The 13,304-nt window shown below is 34.7% G+C and overlaps 2 protein-coding genes across 3 annotated transcripts in view; one reads left to right on the top strand and one right to left on the bottom strand.

Annotated features, from left to right (window-relative positions):
• The window catches only part of LOC129264646 (neutral alpha-glucosidase AB-like), a 29,320-nt gene extending 25,207 nt beyond the window's left edge, over positions 1–4,113 (top strand). For both annotated transcript variants that reach the window (XM_064102365.1, XM_064102364.1), the window contains exons 24-25: positions 124–224; positions 1,602–4,113. In XM_064102365.1, coding sequence (XP_063958435.1) covers positions 124–224; positions 1,602–1,705 — 205 coding nt within the window. In that variant the 3' untranslated portion in view covers positions 1,706–4,113. The remainder of the gene's footprint in view (positions 1–123; positions 225–1,601) is intronic.
• Positions 4,114–4,292: 179 nt separating this feature from the next.
• Positions 4,293–13,304, bottom strand: part of LOC129264647 (nuclear valosin-containing protein-like) — a 34,172-nt gene continuing 25,160 nt past the window's right edge. The window contains exons 24-26 of the mRNA XM_054902559.2: positions 12,321–12,507; positions 5,289–6,594; positions 4,293–4,602 (exon numbers count right to left, since the gene is read on the bottom strand). Coding sequence (XP_054758534.2) covers positions 6,481–6,594; positions 12,321–12,507 — 301 coding nt within the window. The 3' untranslated portion in view covers positions 4,293–4,602; positions 5,289–6,480. The remainder of the gene's footprint in view (positions 4,603–5,288; positions 6,595–12,320; positions 12,508–13,304) is intronic.

Genomic DNA, 13,304 nt, shown 5'->3' with positions numbered 1-13,304 from the left:
TTAGTGGTGTGGTCTGGTAACATTTTGGAGCCATAAGGTTGATAACAACATTGATATTGCTTGTTAACATTGTTTAGAATGCTATAATCAATACTTTCATACATTAATTATTTTCATGAACAGGGCATTATCTGGCACTGGATTTGAAACCAATTCTTGGCTGGAGAGAGTAGTCATCATTGGATTGAAATCATTACCAAAGAAAGTAGAACTTATTTCACAAAGTGAGTTTATTGTGAATGTTTATACCATTCATCGCATGTTATTTGTTCTATTTAGGTCTTGCTACAGACCTGCCAACCAGTACGTTTTTGCAACCAAAATACGGCAGTACGTTTTTCTTTTAAAAATATGTTTTTTTTTTTTACAAAATCATAATTTATTGAGAAAAATCATCTCTATATGTCTCTATTTCATAAAACTTACACAAATATGGTTATTAGATCAATGTAATTTCAGGTAACTTGTTTTTTTTTTAATCATTTTGTTAAAACCAGGGTGAGATATACACATGTTTCAATGTTTTTTTTTTCATCTGCAAGAGCAGTGTGCATTTAAGCTTGCATGCAGCTTGAGCGCCGCGATGAGCGAGTGCGCCACGCATCTTATTATGAAATACACTTTATTTGGGAAAAATACAGTTTTTTTAATCACAGAATGCATTTTTTCATTCCCAGAGGTTGGCAGGTCTGCTGCTAGATCTTGTATACTAAATAATTGCTGCTATTTTAGAAGTAATTTTTAAAAACGAATGTGTCAATTTATGTGTTTTCTTTCATTTAACTTTTAATATTTCATGAAATGGTATTTATTTGATTTATCTTTGCCAATACAAACAATACACTTTTTCATACACCTTAGCTCCAAATTACAGGGACATGGGTTAATTTGTTTGAAATATTGATTCAATGGGCCTTTCTAGATTTCTTTCATTCAATACTTGTTGATTATTCTGTATTTTGAAAAGGAAAAGGTTAAATTTAGGAAGTTATAAATATGCATATATGATGTACTGGTAGTTTCAGGGTCAAGATATAATCAACAGAACAAAAGAATTTGGTTTACATTTTCCTAGAAGCTGATGAAATTGTTAGAATCATTAAATATGTTGGAGATGAGGAAATTAATAATAATAATAATACATATGATTTATATAGCATCTTTTCCATTTTGTTTAAATGCTCAAGGCGCTTAGAAGAGAGCAAAACATAAAAGTAAAAAGAACTAAGAGAAGTACAAGAAAGGGTAAATTACAAATGAGGAAAAATATCCGTCTTCAATCCTAGTACCTGCTGGTGAACAAATGCAATCTTAGGTTGCCCTTAATCGATGTTGCGGAGTTTGTGTTCTTCAGCTCCTGTGGTAGTGAATTCTACAGGGCTGGTCAGGCATGAGCAAAGGCTCGATCGCCCCAGGATTTTTTAGAAAGTGGAATATGTAAGAGACTAGATTGGGATGATCGCAGTGTGCGTGCAGGTTGGTAGTGGTGTATAATTTAATAAAATAAAATTTTATTATGTTAATAATATTATTATGTTAATAAATTTCAAAAGTTCTCTTAAATTTCATCTCATTCTTTTGTTCACTTTATCTCTTTACAGCTATCACCCAGTTGTCTTTCACTACCTCTCATAACAGACAAGTTTTGACGATACGTAAACCAGGCGTCAACATTGGTCAGGATTGGACAATACGTTTATCTTAGATAATAATAACCAGCAATAAATCATTATTTTAAAAATTGGATTAAGGTTAGAGCTTGTTACAGCAGAAACCCCAAATCCTCATAGTATTCCTAGGCTTGAATATACATTTATGTTTTGAATTCAATTGAAAAATGATTTAAATTTTACTGCTGTTTTGATTTGACCATAGTACACACAATGGATGCCATAAGAACAAGGACCTCAGAATTACCAAAGTATATTGTTCCATCAAAAATATTGTTTTATCTGGTCAGCCTTTCTTGTATTGTCGGTGACAAGTTAGTAAATAATTGCTGCCATAGTAACAGTGCTTCCCAGCCAATCAAAACCAAGGATTTCACCTTTGTTATCATAATCATTGAATGATGACTAGTCGTTGGGATCAACCTATAAAACAACTTTCAAGGGAGTATATAATATTAGAGGTCCCCTAGAGTATTTCTCTTCTAAAGACTAACATGCTAGTCATTGGGGAGTTTTCCTAGACCCTTGTATTTGAGCTTGAAATGAACAAGTTTTACCAGATAAAACTTATTTCGAGAAGTACACGTTTAGTTGACAATATTAACATTGGCTTTGCATTGACAATTCAGACTATTGATATAAAGGTAGTATTGTTTGAAAGTTTTTGTTCAAGGATTTTGCATTCTTAAACATAAAAGGAGTTCATTTGTACAAGATATTCTTCCTAATATGATGTGAACTTATTTTGATGTAGGAATTTATTTGTATATTGGTGTTATAGAGGATGTAGTTAGGATGAATAGATATCAAATATCAGATTAAACTATTAATATCTTTGAGGTCACACATTGTATTGTGCCCCAGATAAAGAAATTTGATTCCCCCCTTGATTGTACAATACAAATCCTATCCTTCATCACTCTTAATGTTTCACAGCTTCCATTATTAATCAATATGTCAATTTATGTAAAAATTATGAAGATGAAGAATTATATCAAATTATATGAGTGCTAATCTCGATCTCCTGCAAATATATCACACCCACATGTATGCAAATACACCTCCATATATTGCCATATATATTTTGGTGTTACCCATTGACTTTTTTGGTATGGCACAAAGAATCTTGCCTTGTGGCCAAATGTGAGTGTAGAGCCTATACATAGTCCCATTGGTGTGTGTACTCCAAAGCCAGTATTCAGCACTATACTCGAGTCAGAAAATTGGTGATTTAAGAGACATATCTTAGCCCAATATATACCGTGTATATGCAAGTTCTGCTTCTGTATTTAATTGAATTCCAGCCCAAGAAACCTGTCCTTAAAGACCACCTCACCTGACTAAGAAGATCAACTTTCTTGACTCCAGATTTAAGTGTAAACAATATTGTGTTAATGATGTAACATTTACATTCATGTTTGGTTTGTGTTGGTTTAAGTTATAAAGTACTAGACTCATGCCTAAGGCTCTATTGTAATTTGTTTGTACTTTATTTCTCTTTCTGATCTACACAGATCTTTGTGTCGTATTAGATTACTAATTATGCTAATTAGATAGATAATCATTTGAATGGAAACATCGAAGGTATTTGATACTTTATATTTCATGCATACTTGATTTAAAATCATTACTTGTCATTATCCATTCACTTTGTTCTTTTGTCATGAAGTTTGTTTTGTTATGTGTATTCTATTACCCTTGCATTCAGTGAAATTGAATCAAATCATGTCTCCAATGAAAATTGCGTCTTTTGTTTTGATGCTGGCATGCTGCACCATGTACGAGATGGCCATAGGTCACAGTTTCTCAAGACAAAACCAATTGGTGAGTGTTTCATAGAGCTGTTCATAAGTCACACACACGTACCCTCACACACAAAAACACATGCACCCAACACACACACACAACTGCTGAATCAGATTTACCATCATTTTTTTTTTGAATTTGCAATCAATCTGATTCCCTTGTGGTAAAGTTGTTATCTGACATCTGTCAAGAAAATTTTCAATTCAATACTGTCAAAAGTTTGATTAGGGTTATAGGAAATGCCCTTCCATGAATGTAAATTTGGGGTATCCCACCAGTCGTACCTAACTTAACCAACAGCTTTATGAAATGACCCCCTGGTCCTTATTTCTAGAAAATTACAAAGTAATCCATGGCTGAATAGTGAAGTTATCACTTGACTCGAAAGAAAAATGTATAATTTTTAACATAATCTGTGCCCATGCATAATGCTGTGTTCCATTTGTCTTTTCTATTTGATTGTTGTAAAATTATACATAATTCCAATGCCTTCTAGTGAAGTAAAACCATGATATTGTGATGTGAAAATGTAATTATGATGAAATCACCTGAACATAATTTTGTACAAGTTGTAATGGCAAGAAGGAGTTGTATACAAATTGGAAATAAAAACCATGACATAAATTTGGAAAAGAAAGACTTGTTTAAACTTTGTTTGATGTTTTACAATAAATAATTGTATATTCATGTACTAAAAAGAAATGTAACAACTTATCAGAACAGATATGGTTACATACATGTACAATTACAATAGACGCAATTACAGAACTTACAGATAGGGGAAAATATATGACTAAATACATGAAGGGATTTCTAAAAAAAAAAAAATCCCTATTGGCCAAATTATTGCAATTCACGGTGATGATGGGAAATCTCACATTCAGTGTCTTGAGCATACAGTTGAACCTGTCTTAGTGGCCACTTCTAATTCCCCCACATGAAATTAATGTGTTTTGGACCCTGTCTATAGTGGCCAGTCTAATGCGGCCAGTGGCCACTCATTTTGCATCCCTTGGTCAATAGCAGACCCTCTATAGTGGCCACTACAATCAAGCTTCCCCAAAACTTGACTCCGACAGTGGTTGAATAGCTATTCCTTAAAGGAGAATGAAACCCTTGAAACCAGCTGAATCCATATCAAAGAGAAAAATCAAAGAAACATATTGTTGAAAGTTTGAGGAAGATTGAATGAATAATAAGAAAGTTATGAGCATTTGAATATTGAGATCACTAATGCCATGTAGTTCCTCCCATTGGCAATGCGACCAAGATCTGTGATGTCACACACGTACAACTCCCTCATTACTTTAGTACTTATTTCACTTTATATATTCTCACTTTTAAAGAGTCTATCACAGGGTGAGGTGTTCTCTTTATGAGAGGACAAGTACAGAGGTTTCACAACATTATAATCATCGATGAATCGTTTGTCATATGGTTAGAATGAGCAATAAGAGATGTTTTGGGGTATATTTTCAGTGTCCAAGAGGGCAGGAGGGGAGAGTTGTTCATCAGTGACATCATAGATCTTGGTCGCATTGCCAATGGGAGGATCTCCATAGAATTAGTGATCTCGACATTCAAATGCTCATAACTCTTCTATTGCTAGTCCTATTTTACTCAAACTTTTGTTGATCTTATTCTTTGATTTTTCTGCTTTCACAAAAGCTAACTTGCTCCAAGAGTTTCATTCTCCTTTAAGCTTGCAACTGTATCTAAACATGAATCTTACTCTTAAAATAACTATTTTGCAAACATAAGTATTTGGTTGCTTGAAATAGATACATTGTATGCAATGTATGAAAAAAATACTTTAAAAACACATACTGTATGTCCAGTACATTGTACAGTATCTACAATACAAGGTGAATTCAAGATGGCCGTGAACCTGTCTATAGCATGGGCCACATTGCCGTTTCGCTTCGGTGGCCACTATACACAGGTTTGACTTCTAAATAAAATATAAGTAAAATTAACACCAATGTTTGTACCTCAAAGTTAAGAAATTGAATTCTTTTCTATCTACATTCCTGTAATGTATTTTGCATTAGAAACAATGAGTAGAAAATATGAGGTAAAAATTATTAAGATATTGAAACTTGAGAGAAAAATAAGGGGGTGAATAAAACAGAAGGAAGAGTTGAACAATATAAATCTATGTCATGATTGGAAGATCTTGCACACATTTATCTCAAATCATTCGAAAAGTCCATACCAAAATACCACAAATAATAGAAAATCCAGGTACCTAGCTTAACTTTGTATAAAATGAATTTCACATTTTACTGAAAATAACTGATTTGATTACAAAGGGTACTATTAGAATTAAACAAGCAAAACACTCAAAATTTCAACAAATTTAGATGTAAAATTGCATGTTTTGGCATGTCTTTTATTTGCATTATTTCGGTGACATAGTTCTATGCATGTCATCATGAATATGCATTGAGCAAGCTGATGTCATCTTCCACATTTCTTTTGTATTTAATTCAAGAATTCAAATTTTCGGCTCCAATAATGAAAGAATAGGATTGATTCATAATTTAATTTGTAAGATCTGAGCCGGACTTTGTTTCATACAACAGATATTTTCTTCTGAGAATAAAATGAAATAATTAAGATTTCATGTTATAGAAAAAAGGATGAGAATTTGATATCATAAGCTCATTTATTGCATATTCATGATGTTAAGCATATTTTGTAGTGTTTTGCTTTTATAAATATTGAATCCATTTATTCAACATATCAGTTCTTCATCACCCTGAGTAGAATAGAGTTTTTTTTATGTTTCATTTTATGAAACTGCACAAGAATCCACAGGCAGTCAAGGCACATAGGTTTCTTTTCCATACTTTCATTAACCTCTGTTTTGCTCTTATACAATAATGTATTCAAGTCCATAAGCCATTCTTATCATCAATCACTGAACAGTGCTAAAAAACATCAGTTGCAAAAGGGGCGAATCAGACCAGCTATTGGCTTCCAAGGGACATTCTGATCATGGTCATGTCTTTGGATCCTCATTGCTTTCCTCAGGTTTCTTTGGCATAGCATCCTCGTCACATGCAGACGCATCCCTGAGCACGCTGCTTCTCATCCTCTCGTAAAAGATACGATCCTGCATAGGTGCAAACAGAAATTATTTCATGCTTTAGGATATTATAATGAATCTCTGTTTTATGGAAGATGAAGTGTAAAATGGTGAATGAATCAATGTGACTAGATGATTAAGACAAAGTTCTAAAATATTAATGAGTGTGAAGTAATAGTGACATTATCACTTTACATTATGAACATTTTGCTACATATCAGCAATGGGATGAAATATTGGTAAAAAATATAGATACATAATATCATATAATATATATCATATGAATGGTTACAATTTTTTTTTCTATTTCAGTCTTCATCGTAATTACAATATGTCAATTATAACCATATATTAAGTTTTTTTTTTTGCTCAAGAATATTGTTTAAGTAACTGATACCAAATATACATGAAGTAAAGTGTTCAGAAATTGTATAAGAATTCTCATTCTCAAAAAAAAAAAATCAGAAAATTATTGATAGTAATAAAAATACATTTCTGATAAACAGCACCTTTTCATAAGATACAAGGCACATAATACATAGAAACAAACAAGCAAACAGGGGACAACCTCTAAAATTTAAAACTATACAAATGTATGGAAACAGTAATAGAGGTAGGTTGTGAGACACTTATGAATGATGTTAGAGCTTATGATTTTTTTTTAAGGTAAAAGGCAGGGAGTTCCATATTTTGGGGGGCTACATCTTAAAAGGTCCTATCACCTATAGTTTACTGATTCAAGGGACTAGTGGTAGAATATGTGTGCATGTACTAGTAGATCAGCTAAATATATTGGGGCATGATTAATACATTTGTGAGTGAGGGTTAATGTTACAACGTTCTCGCCAGGTTCACTCTGACGCTTGGCGGCGCGAAGCGACGCAAGCCGCGCAGCGGCCTCGGTGCACGCACGGGGGGTGTCCCCCCTCCCACGCAAAGCGCGGTAGCTATCGAAAATATCAATATCGACGAGCTTAGATTGCTGCTAAATGCACCACATTTTATGTCTATTTAATGCTTCTCCGGCCACACAGCCGTAACGGTTGCGCGAATTGCGATCAGCCGTAACGGTTGCGCGAATTGCGATTGAAGCAGAAAGGCAATTACTGATTGTTGTTTCTTATGTCAATCACCGACTGCATCTACGGACCGCATGCGTAGCCCTTTGAGATTGCGCTGCGTCACGCCCTTACTAAATCCAAAGATTGTTCCGACTTTATACCTCGGTCACATTTGTTCTACGGCGGCCGTACGGCGAGTCGAAAACAGCCGTTTTAACATTTTTTGTACCAGCTGAATATGGGTGGTTTGAATAAAAATGAATAAAACGGCTGTTTTCGACTCGCCGTAGAGCAAATGTGACCGAGGTATTATTTGGAAGCCTCGGAAGTTTTCTTCCGAGGCTTCCAAATAATGGGCATCGGTATTCATGAGACGGGGTCCCCAACTTATATAATTTGCATGTTTTTTGTGTGGTTTATTCGATACTCACTGAAACTGTAACTCTCATAAGACTTCTGTTGATGATGTTTATACTAATAATTTCCAATCGAGATTCTTTTATCACTGTCAATTATTGCAGTGTTCATTTGTATTGTTCGTTACTCACCTATAAAATAATGAATGTGCTGTGCTCATCACGAGCGTGAGAAATATTTTTAGTCATTCATAATACTCTAATATTACGATTTTGTTGTTCTTAACTGCGATTTAAAATGTTTTGAAAGTATAGGTTAATTGACAGGAAATAATATTTCTATTTTTACATAATACATTATGTAGGCCTACAAATACAGCGTGTGTGAAAGAGAGGAAGAGGGGTGGGGTTGTAGGATGGTCGAAGGGAGAGAGCGATAAGGGAGAGAGCGATAGGGGAGAGAGCGATAGGGGAGGGGTCGTGGCGTGGACAATGACAAGGGGATGTTGAGATCGTGTGTGTGGGATTGGTGAAGAAGTCAATATTCGAAGCGAATACATTTTTATAGACGTGTCTATACTTCTACCGATGATGACGGCCGAATAATCTTTCTTTACATGTATATTTTGGTGAATTAAAAAAATATTTTCTTGCACCATGAGTGGGATGATCGAGGTACGTGATCCAATAAATTGCATCACAATATCACTATAGGTGTACTTTGAAAATCACGAACAGTTTATTAAAAATGAATAAAAGAGAAAGATCTTCTTAATTTTATAGCCCCACTCCAGCGTAAACACCATGAAGAGTTTTTAAGGTCACGAAATCAGCTGATTCGCACTCAAACAACAGGTTAACAGGTCACACACGTGGGACACATTCCAAGGGCGGGAATTCGGGGAAACCCGTTTTCAAGCACAATGATTGGCTCAACCCAGAAAGTGAATACTAATTAGATCACGTGCCATCGGCTTTGGGGCGTCTCGTTCACATTCCAACTCATTTCATAAATATCATCCACTCGCAGTATAATTAGGCTAGATATAACTCATATATTAAAAGCACAATTTCGATATAAAACATAAAGACATAAGTGAACTTGAAAAATTCATCCAACAATATTCAAATTATACTAGCAACTCATTGTGTGCGTGAAAAAACGATATACATATCCGATATCCTCTAAAACGTTCACACATATCAACTTCAATAATTCGTACTTGAAACGAATATCTGTGAATGAATTGCCAATTCCACTTTCTTGAATGTGTACTTCTATCGATATCTATTGAATCACGTACCCCTCCCGACCCAAGGTGGATTTTCCAATCGCCATAAAGATTATGCAGCCACAATCACAGTAGACACATCCATAAAATAATGAATATCAATTTCATTCGCTACGAACAATCCCCTCCCCACAAAGTCACAAACATCCCATTATTTTCATCTACATTGCCCACGGCCACCCCCCATTATTCTCTTTTTTTCCTTTACACAAATTAATTTCAAATGATATTTTATTTTAAATCGTAGTTAAGCAATTGTACAACAAATTCATAAAGCATTCACTGTGATGACTAAAAACATTTCTCAGGCCCGTGACAGATGCGCTCATTATTTAATTGGCAGGCAAAGAGTAATAAAGAACAATACAAATGAAAATACACTACGTAAACTCACATTCAAAAATGAGTCGTAATGATAAAAAATGTGAATGATATTAATAAAGATTATTAATTATGAAAATTATAACAGATTCAATGAATATATGAAAAAAATCAAATTAATTAGTTTTGGATCCCATCTAATTTTGGAAGACTATCGGATCCCCGGATCAAGGATTTTGATGCCATGTGCGATTTGTATTATGAATGTGACCGTTGCGAGCGCAAGTGCAGTGGCACAGAACTTGGTAGACACGCCGTCGCGAAATTAATCAACAGTTTCAAAAGATCGATGTAGAGATCATGACTTTGGAAATAATGCAGTAAAATCGGAATTTAAATGTGAATAAATCATTTTGATGTAAGTAAATGAGTTGGACATTATATCAATCCATTCCATTGGCTTTGTCATTATTAACGTGATCTTTGAATAGTTTTCTCAATTCGCTCTACGGCAGTGTCATCAGAAATGCATTCAATGAATTCAGGTAGATGTAGCTATAAAGGCTGGGGCCTTGGACGAGATGAAACTATATTTCGATCGAATTTTGATAACAATTTTGACACACTTTATTTTTGACAAAATAAGTGACAATATCAACTGAAATTCGTAATAACATAAATTACATTGCCCAAGCCAGTAACCCACGATACTCCTCTCCCCTCACTTGTTTTTGAGCGTATTTACTACCATTTTAAAGACGTAAATAATGTGAGCAATGTGATACGCAAATGCGAGGTAAACATCATTCGCGCTTCCCACAAAAGAGATTGGGCCTCGAGTCGAGGTAGTATCGTAGGCCTATCTAGCGCACTAGTAGTAGTGAGTGAGTCAAAGAAATTCCGGGAAGAAATCGTGGTCGAAATAATCGACAAGTTTATTTTAGGATCTGAAAAGCAGATTGTTTTTTAATATAATATTCAGTTTTTGTGTAGATCTAGGCCTGCTTTACAGTTGTCGGCCACGGTTGTCGGGGAAGTTCACGGTTGGCGGATTTGCCCTGAAAATTTTCAGGGTTGGCGGCGCCCGCCAACCGTGACGCGTGGTAGCGAGAACGTTGGTTACATACACATATTTTAAACGGTTATTAATATTTATTCAAGAAAATGATATCCCAAAAGACTGCTATTTTTTTCTCCGCTTTTCATCCAACAAATGAATGAATAACTAATTTAAAGAAAGAAGGAAATAAAGAAAAAAAATCAGCCAGCCTCCTGTATTATGTCATTATTGGAGACAACAATAGCTACAACAAAATTCTTTAAAAAATCAAAATGTGCAGAAATTATTCTGATTTCATATAAAAATATGAACCAATTAAAATAAAGCCCAGCAAAAGATTTCATTTTCACCAGGTCAATGCTCTCCATCTATTGTAAATTACACATTCCTCCCTGTTTATAGATTTTGACCAATAAATTACTTGGTGGTAGTTTTCATCCTGTCTGTAATCTACATGCAGGACTAACTATTGTTTCAACATACCATGATTGTGAACTTCACATCAATGGCATGCTAGAGTAATATAAATGCCAATCAAAGTCAGCTGATGAACTTAGTGACCTGGGGAGTGTTTCATCAACATTTTCATCCGACAAGTTGTCAGATCTGACATCTTTCTCTGATGTTGATTGGCTGAGAGGTACTGTTACTATGGTAACTGTCGGATAAAATGGGACTTGTCGGATAAAACGTCCGACAAGTCCTTTCATGAAACGCCCCCCTGATTCTGTTCTTTGAAACTGGTTTGAACCAGTTTAAGGATGACAATGATTTAGTGAAGTGTGCAAACCCTGTTTGTATTCATCTCATTTTTGTTATTGAGTATACAGAAAACTGTGAATTTAAATAACCAGAATTACCACGATTTTGTAAAGTAAATGTTTGCAAATGGATTCAAACAATATTTGTAAGAAAAAAAACTCTTTACAGCATCTGCAGTGTGTCTGCATCATATGAATTGTACTTCTGATTTATTTCTGCTTCATTTGTTCAAGTATAACTAATGAAATACTTGATTATTTGCAATTTTCTGGGGAGCGTTTCATGAAAGACTTGTCAGAGGTTTTATCTGAAAAAAGTTTTTTCTAACTGTCATAGTAAAAGTAAAAATTAAACTAAAAATCAATGAGATCTGACAAATTTTCAGGTGACTATTATTTTATGAAGCATTATGAAGTAAAAGATGAGAATATTTCATCAGTGCTTTATACAAAATTACAGAGATATAATCATGCTTACAAATGATAATTTTTTTTTTATGGTTTGCCATCAATTTATAAATTTCATCAACTGAAAAATCATTTTATCTGACACAATTCCAAAGCCTTTTACAATGACGCTTTAATATGTAATCAAAACTTGTTTCATTATGTATAAAATGATTTAGCAAAGAACTGCATAGAAGAACCAGGGGGTATTTCATAACGCTGTTTTTTAAGTTACAAGCTCATGACTTTACCTACGACTGGTAACCATTTCTTGTGCTAAACAAAATATCTGTATGTAGCTGACTTAGCACCTAAGAATATGCTCCGATCTTGCGAAAGTTGTTCATATTTAACTTTACCAACCGCTTTCAAACACCCACCCTCTCTATACAACGAACAAACATTTTTTCAATAGCTATACATGTACATACTAAGACGTTAATAATATTTCTCACCTTTCTTGACACTGATGGTTTCACTTTCCTGAAAGCTGCCTCAAAGTCATCTCTGCAGACAACAACATTTGAGTCCCTCTGAGAGGAAGCAGCAGGGTCACCCCTCTCTAATAATAGACCATTCCTAATGACCTTTCTCAGTGCTGACATTGAAGCTTCACGGACAAATGCTGCTAAGTCTGCACCCCTGTTAGTAAAATGCAGAATTTGATTCAAATTATAAACACTGCTCATTTATATTCATTTCTTAGTTCAAAGGTAAAAAAAAAATTGTAGCAAATATGGATCCCATCACTGTGAACTATCATATTCTTTCTGTGATTTAGACACCGTTCTCACTACCTTCCTAAAACTAGTTTACTGGAAACTAGTTTAATGTGTAATGAGAACGGTCTTAGCGATCTTGGAAGCTATCTTCCAAACCTCTTCCACACCTCGCGATGTAGTTTTCAAGATCGCTTTGCATTGTTAAACTGGTTTTAGCGTGAGGACACAACCGTTCTTCGGGAAGCGATCTTTGCACATTTTTAGCGCGCTACTCCACACGACAGGTGTAGAATGCCTACGCTGCGGTTTCGAATTTCGCGCGAAATATGTCACCCCACTGAGAGCGTTTCCATAGCAACAAGATCGCTTTACATGAAGTGATTTAAAAACCACTTTCGTGTGATCAAGTGGGAACGCTAGCAAAGCGATCTTCCAAACTGGTTTCCTGAATCAGTTTCCAGTAAACTAGTTTTAGTAAGCGTAATGAGAACGGCCTCTTTGTTCTCTTGTTGGAATGATCCCCAGGGAGTGGAGAAAGTACATACAGCGTGTGCAGGCATGCAATGATCCGATGACTGGGGTAATAATAATTGCAATGTAAAGCACTTAGAAACATAATGTTTAAACGCTCTATAAATGCAACTATTATTATATTGAGGAAGAATATCATGGCAAACTGGTCCATTGTAAAGGAATGCTCTTCCAACGCCCATAACA

The sequence above is a fragment of the Lytechinus pictus genome, chromosome 7 (assembly GCF_037042905.1).
Source record: "Lytechinus pictus isolate F3 Inbred chromosome 7, Lp3.0, whole genome shotgun sequence".
Lineage (NCBI taxonomy): Eukaryota > Metazoa > Echinodermata > Echinoidea > Temnopleuroida > Toxopneustidae > Lytechinus > Lytechinus pictus.
This window is presented reverse-complemented; position numbering and strand designations above follow the sequence as displayed.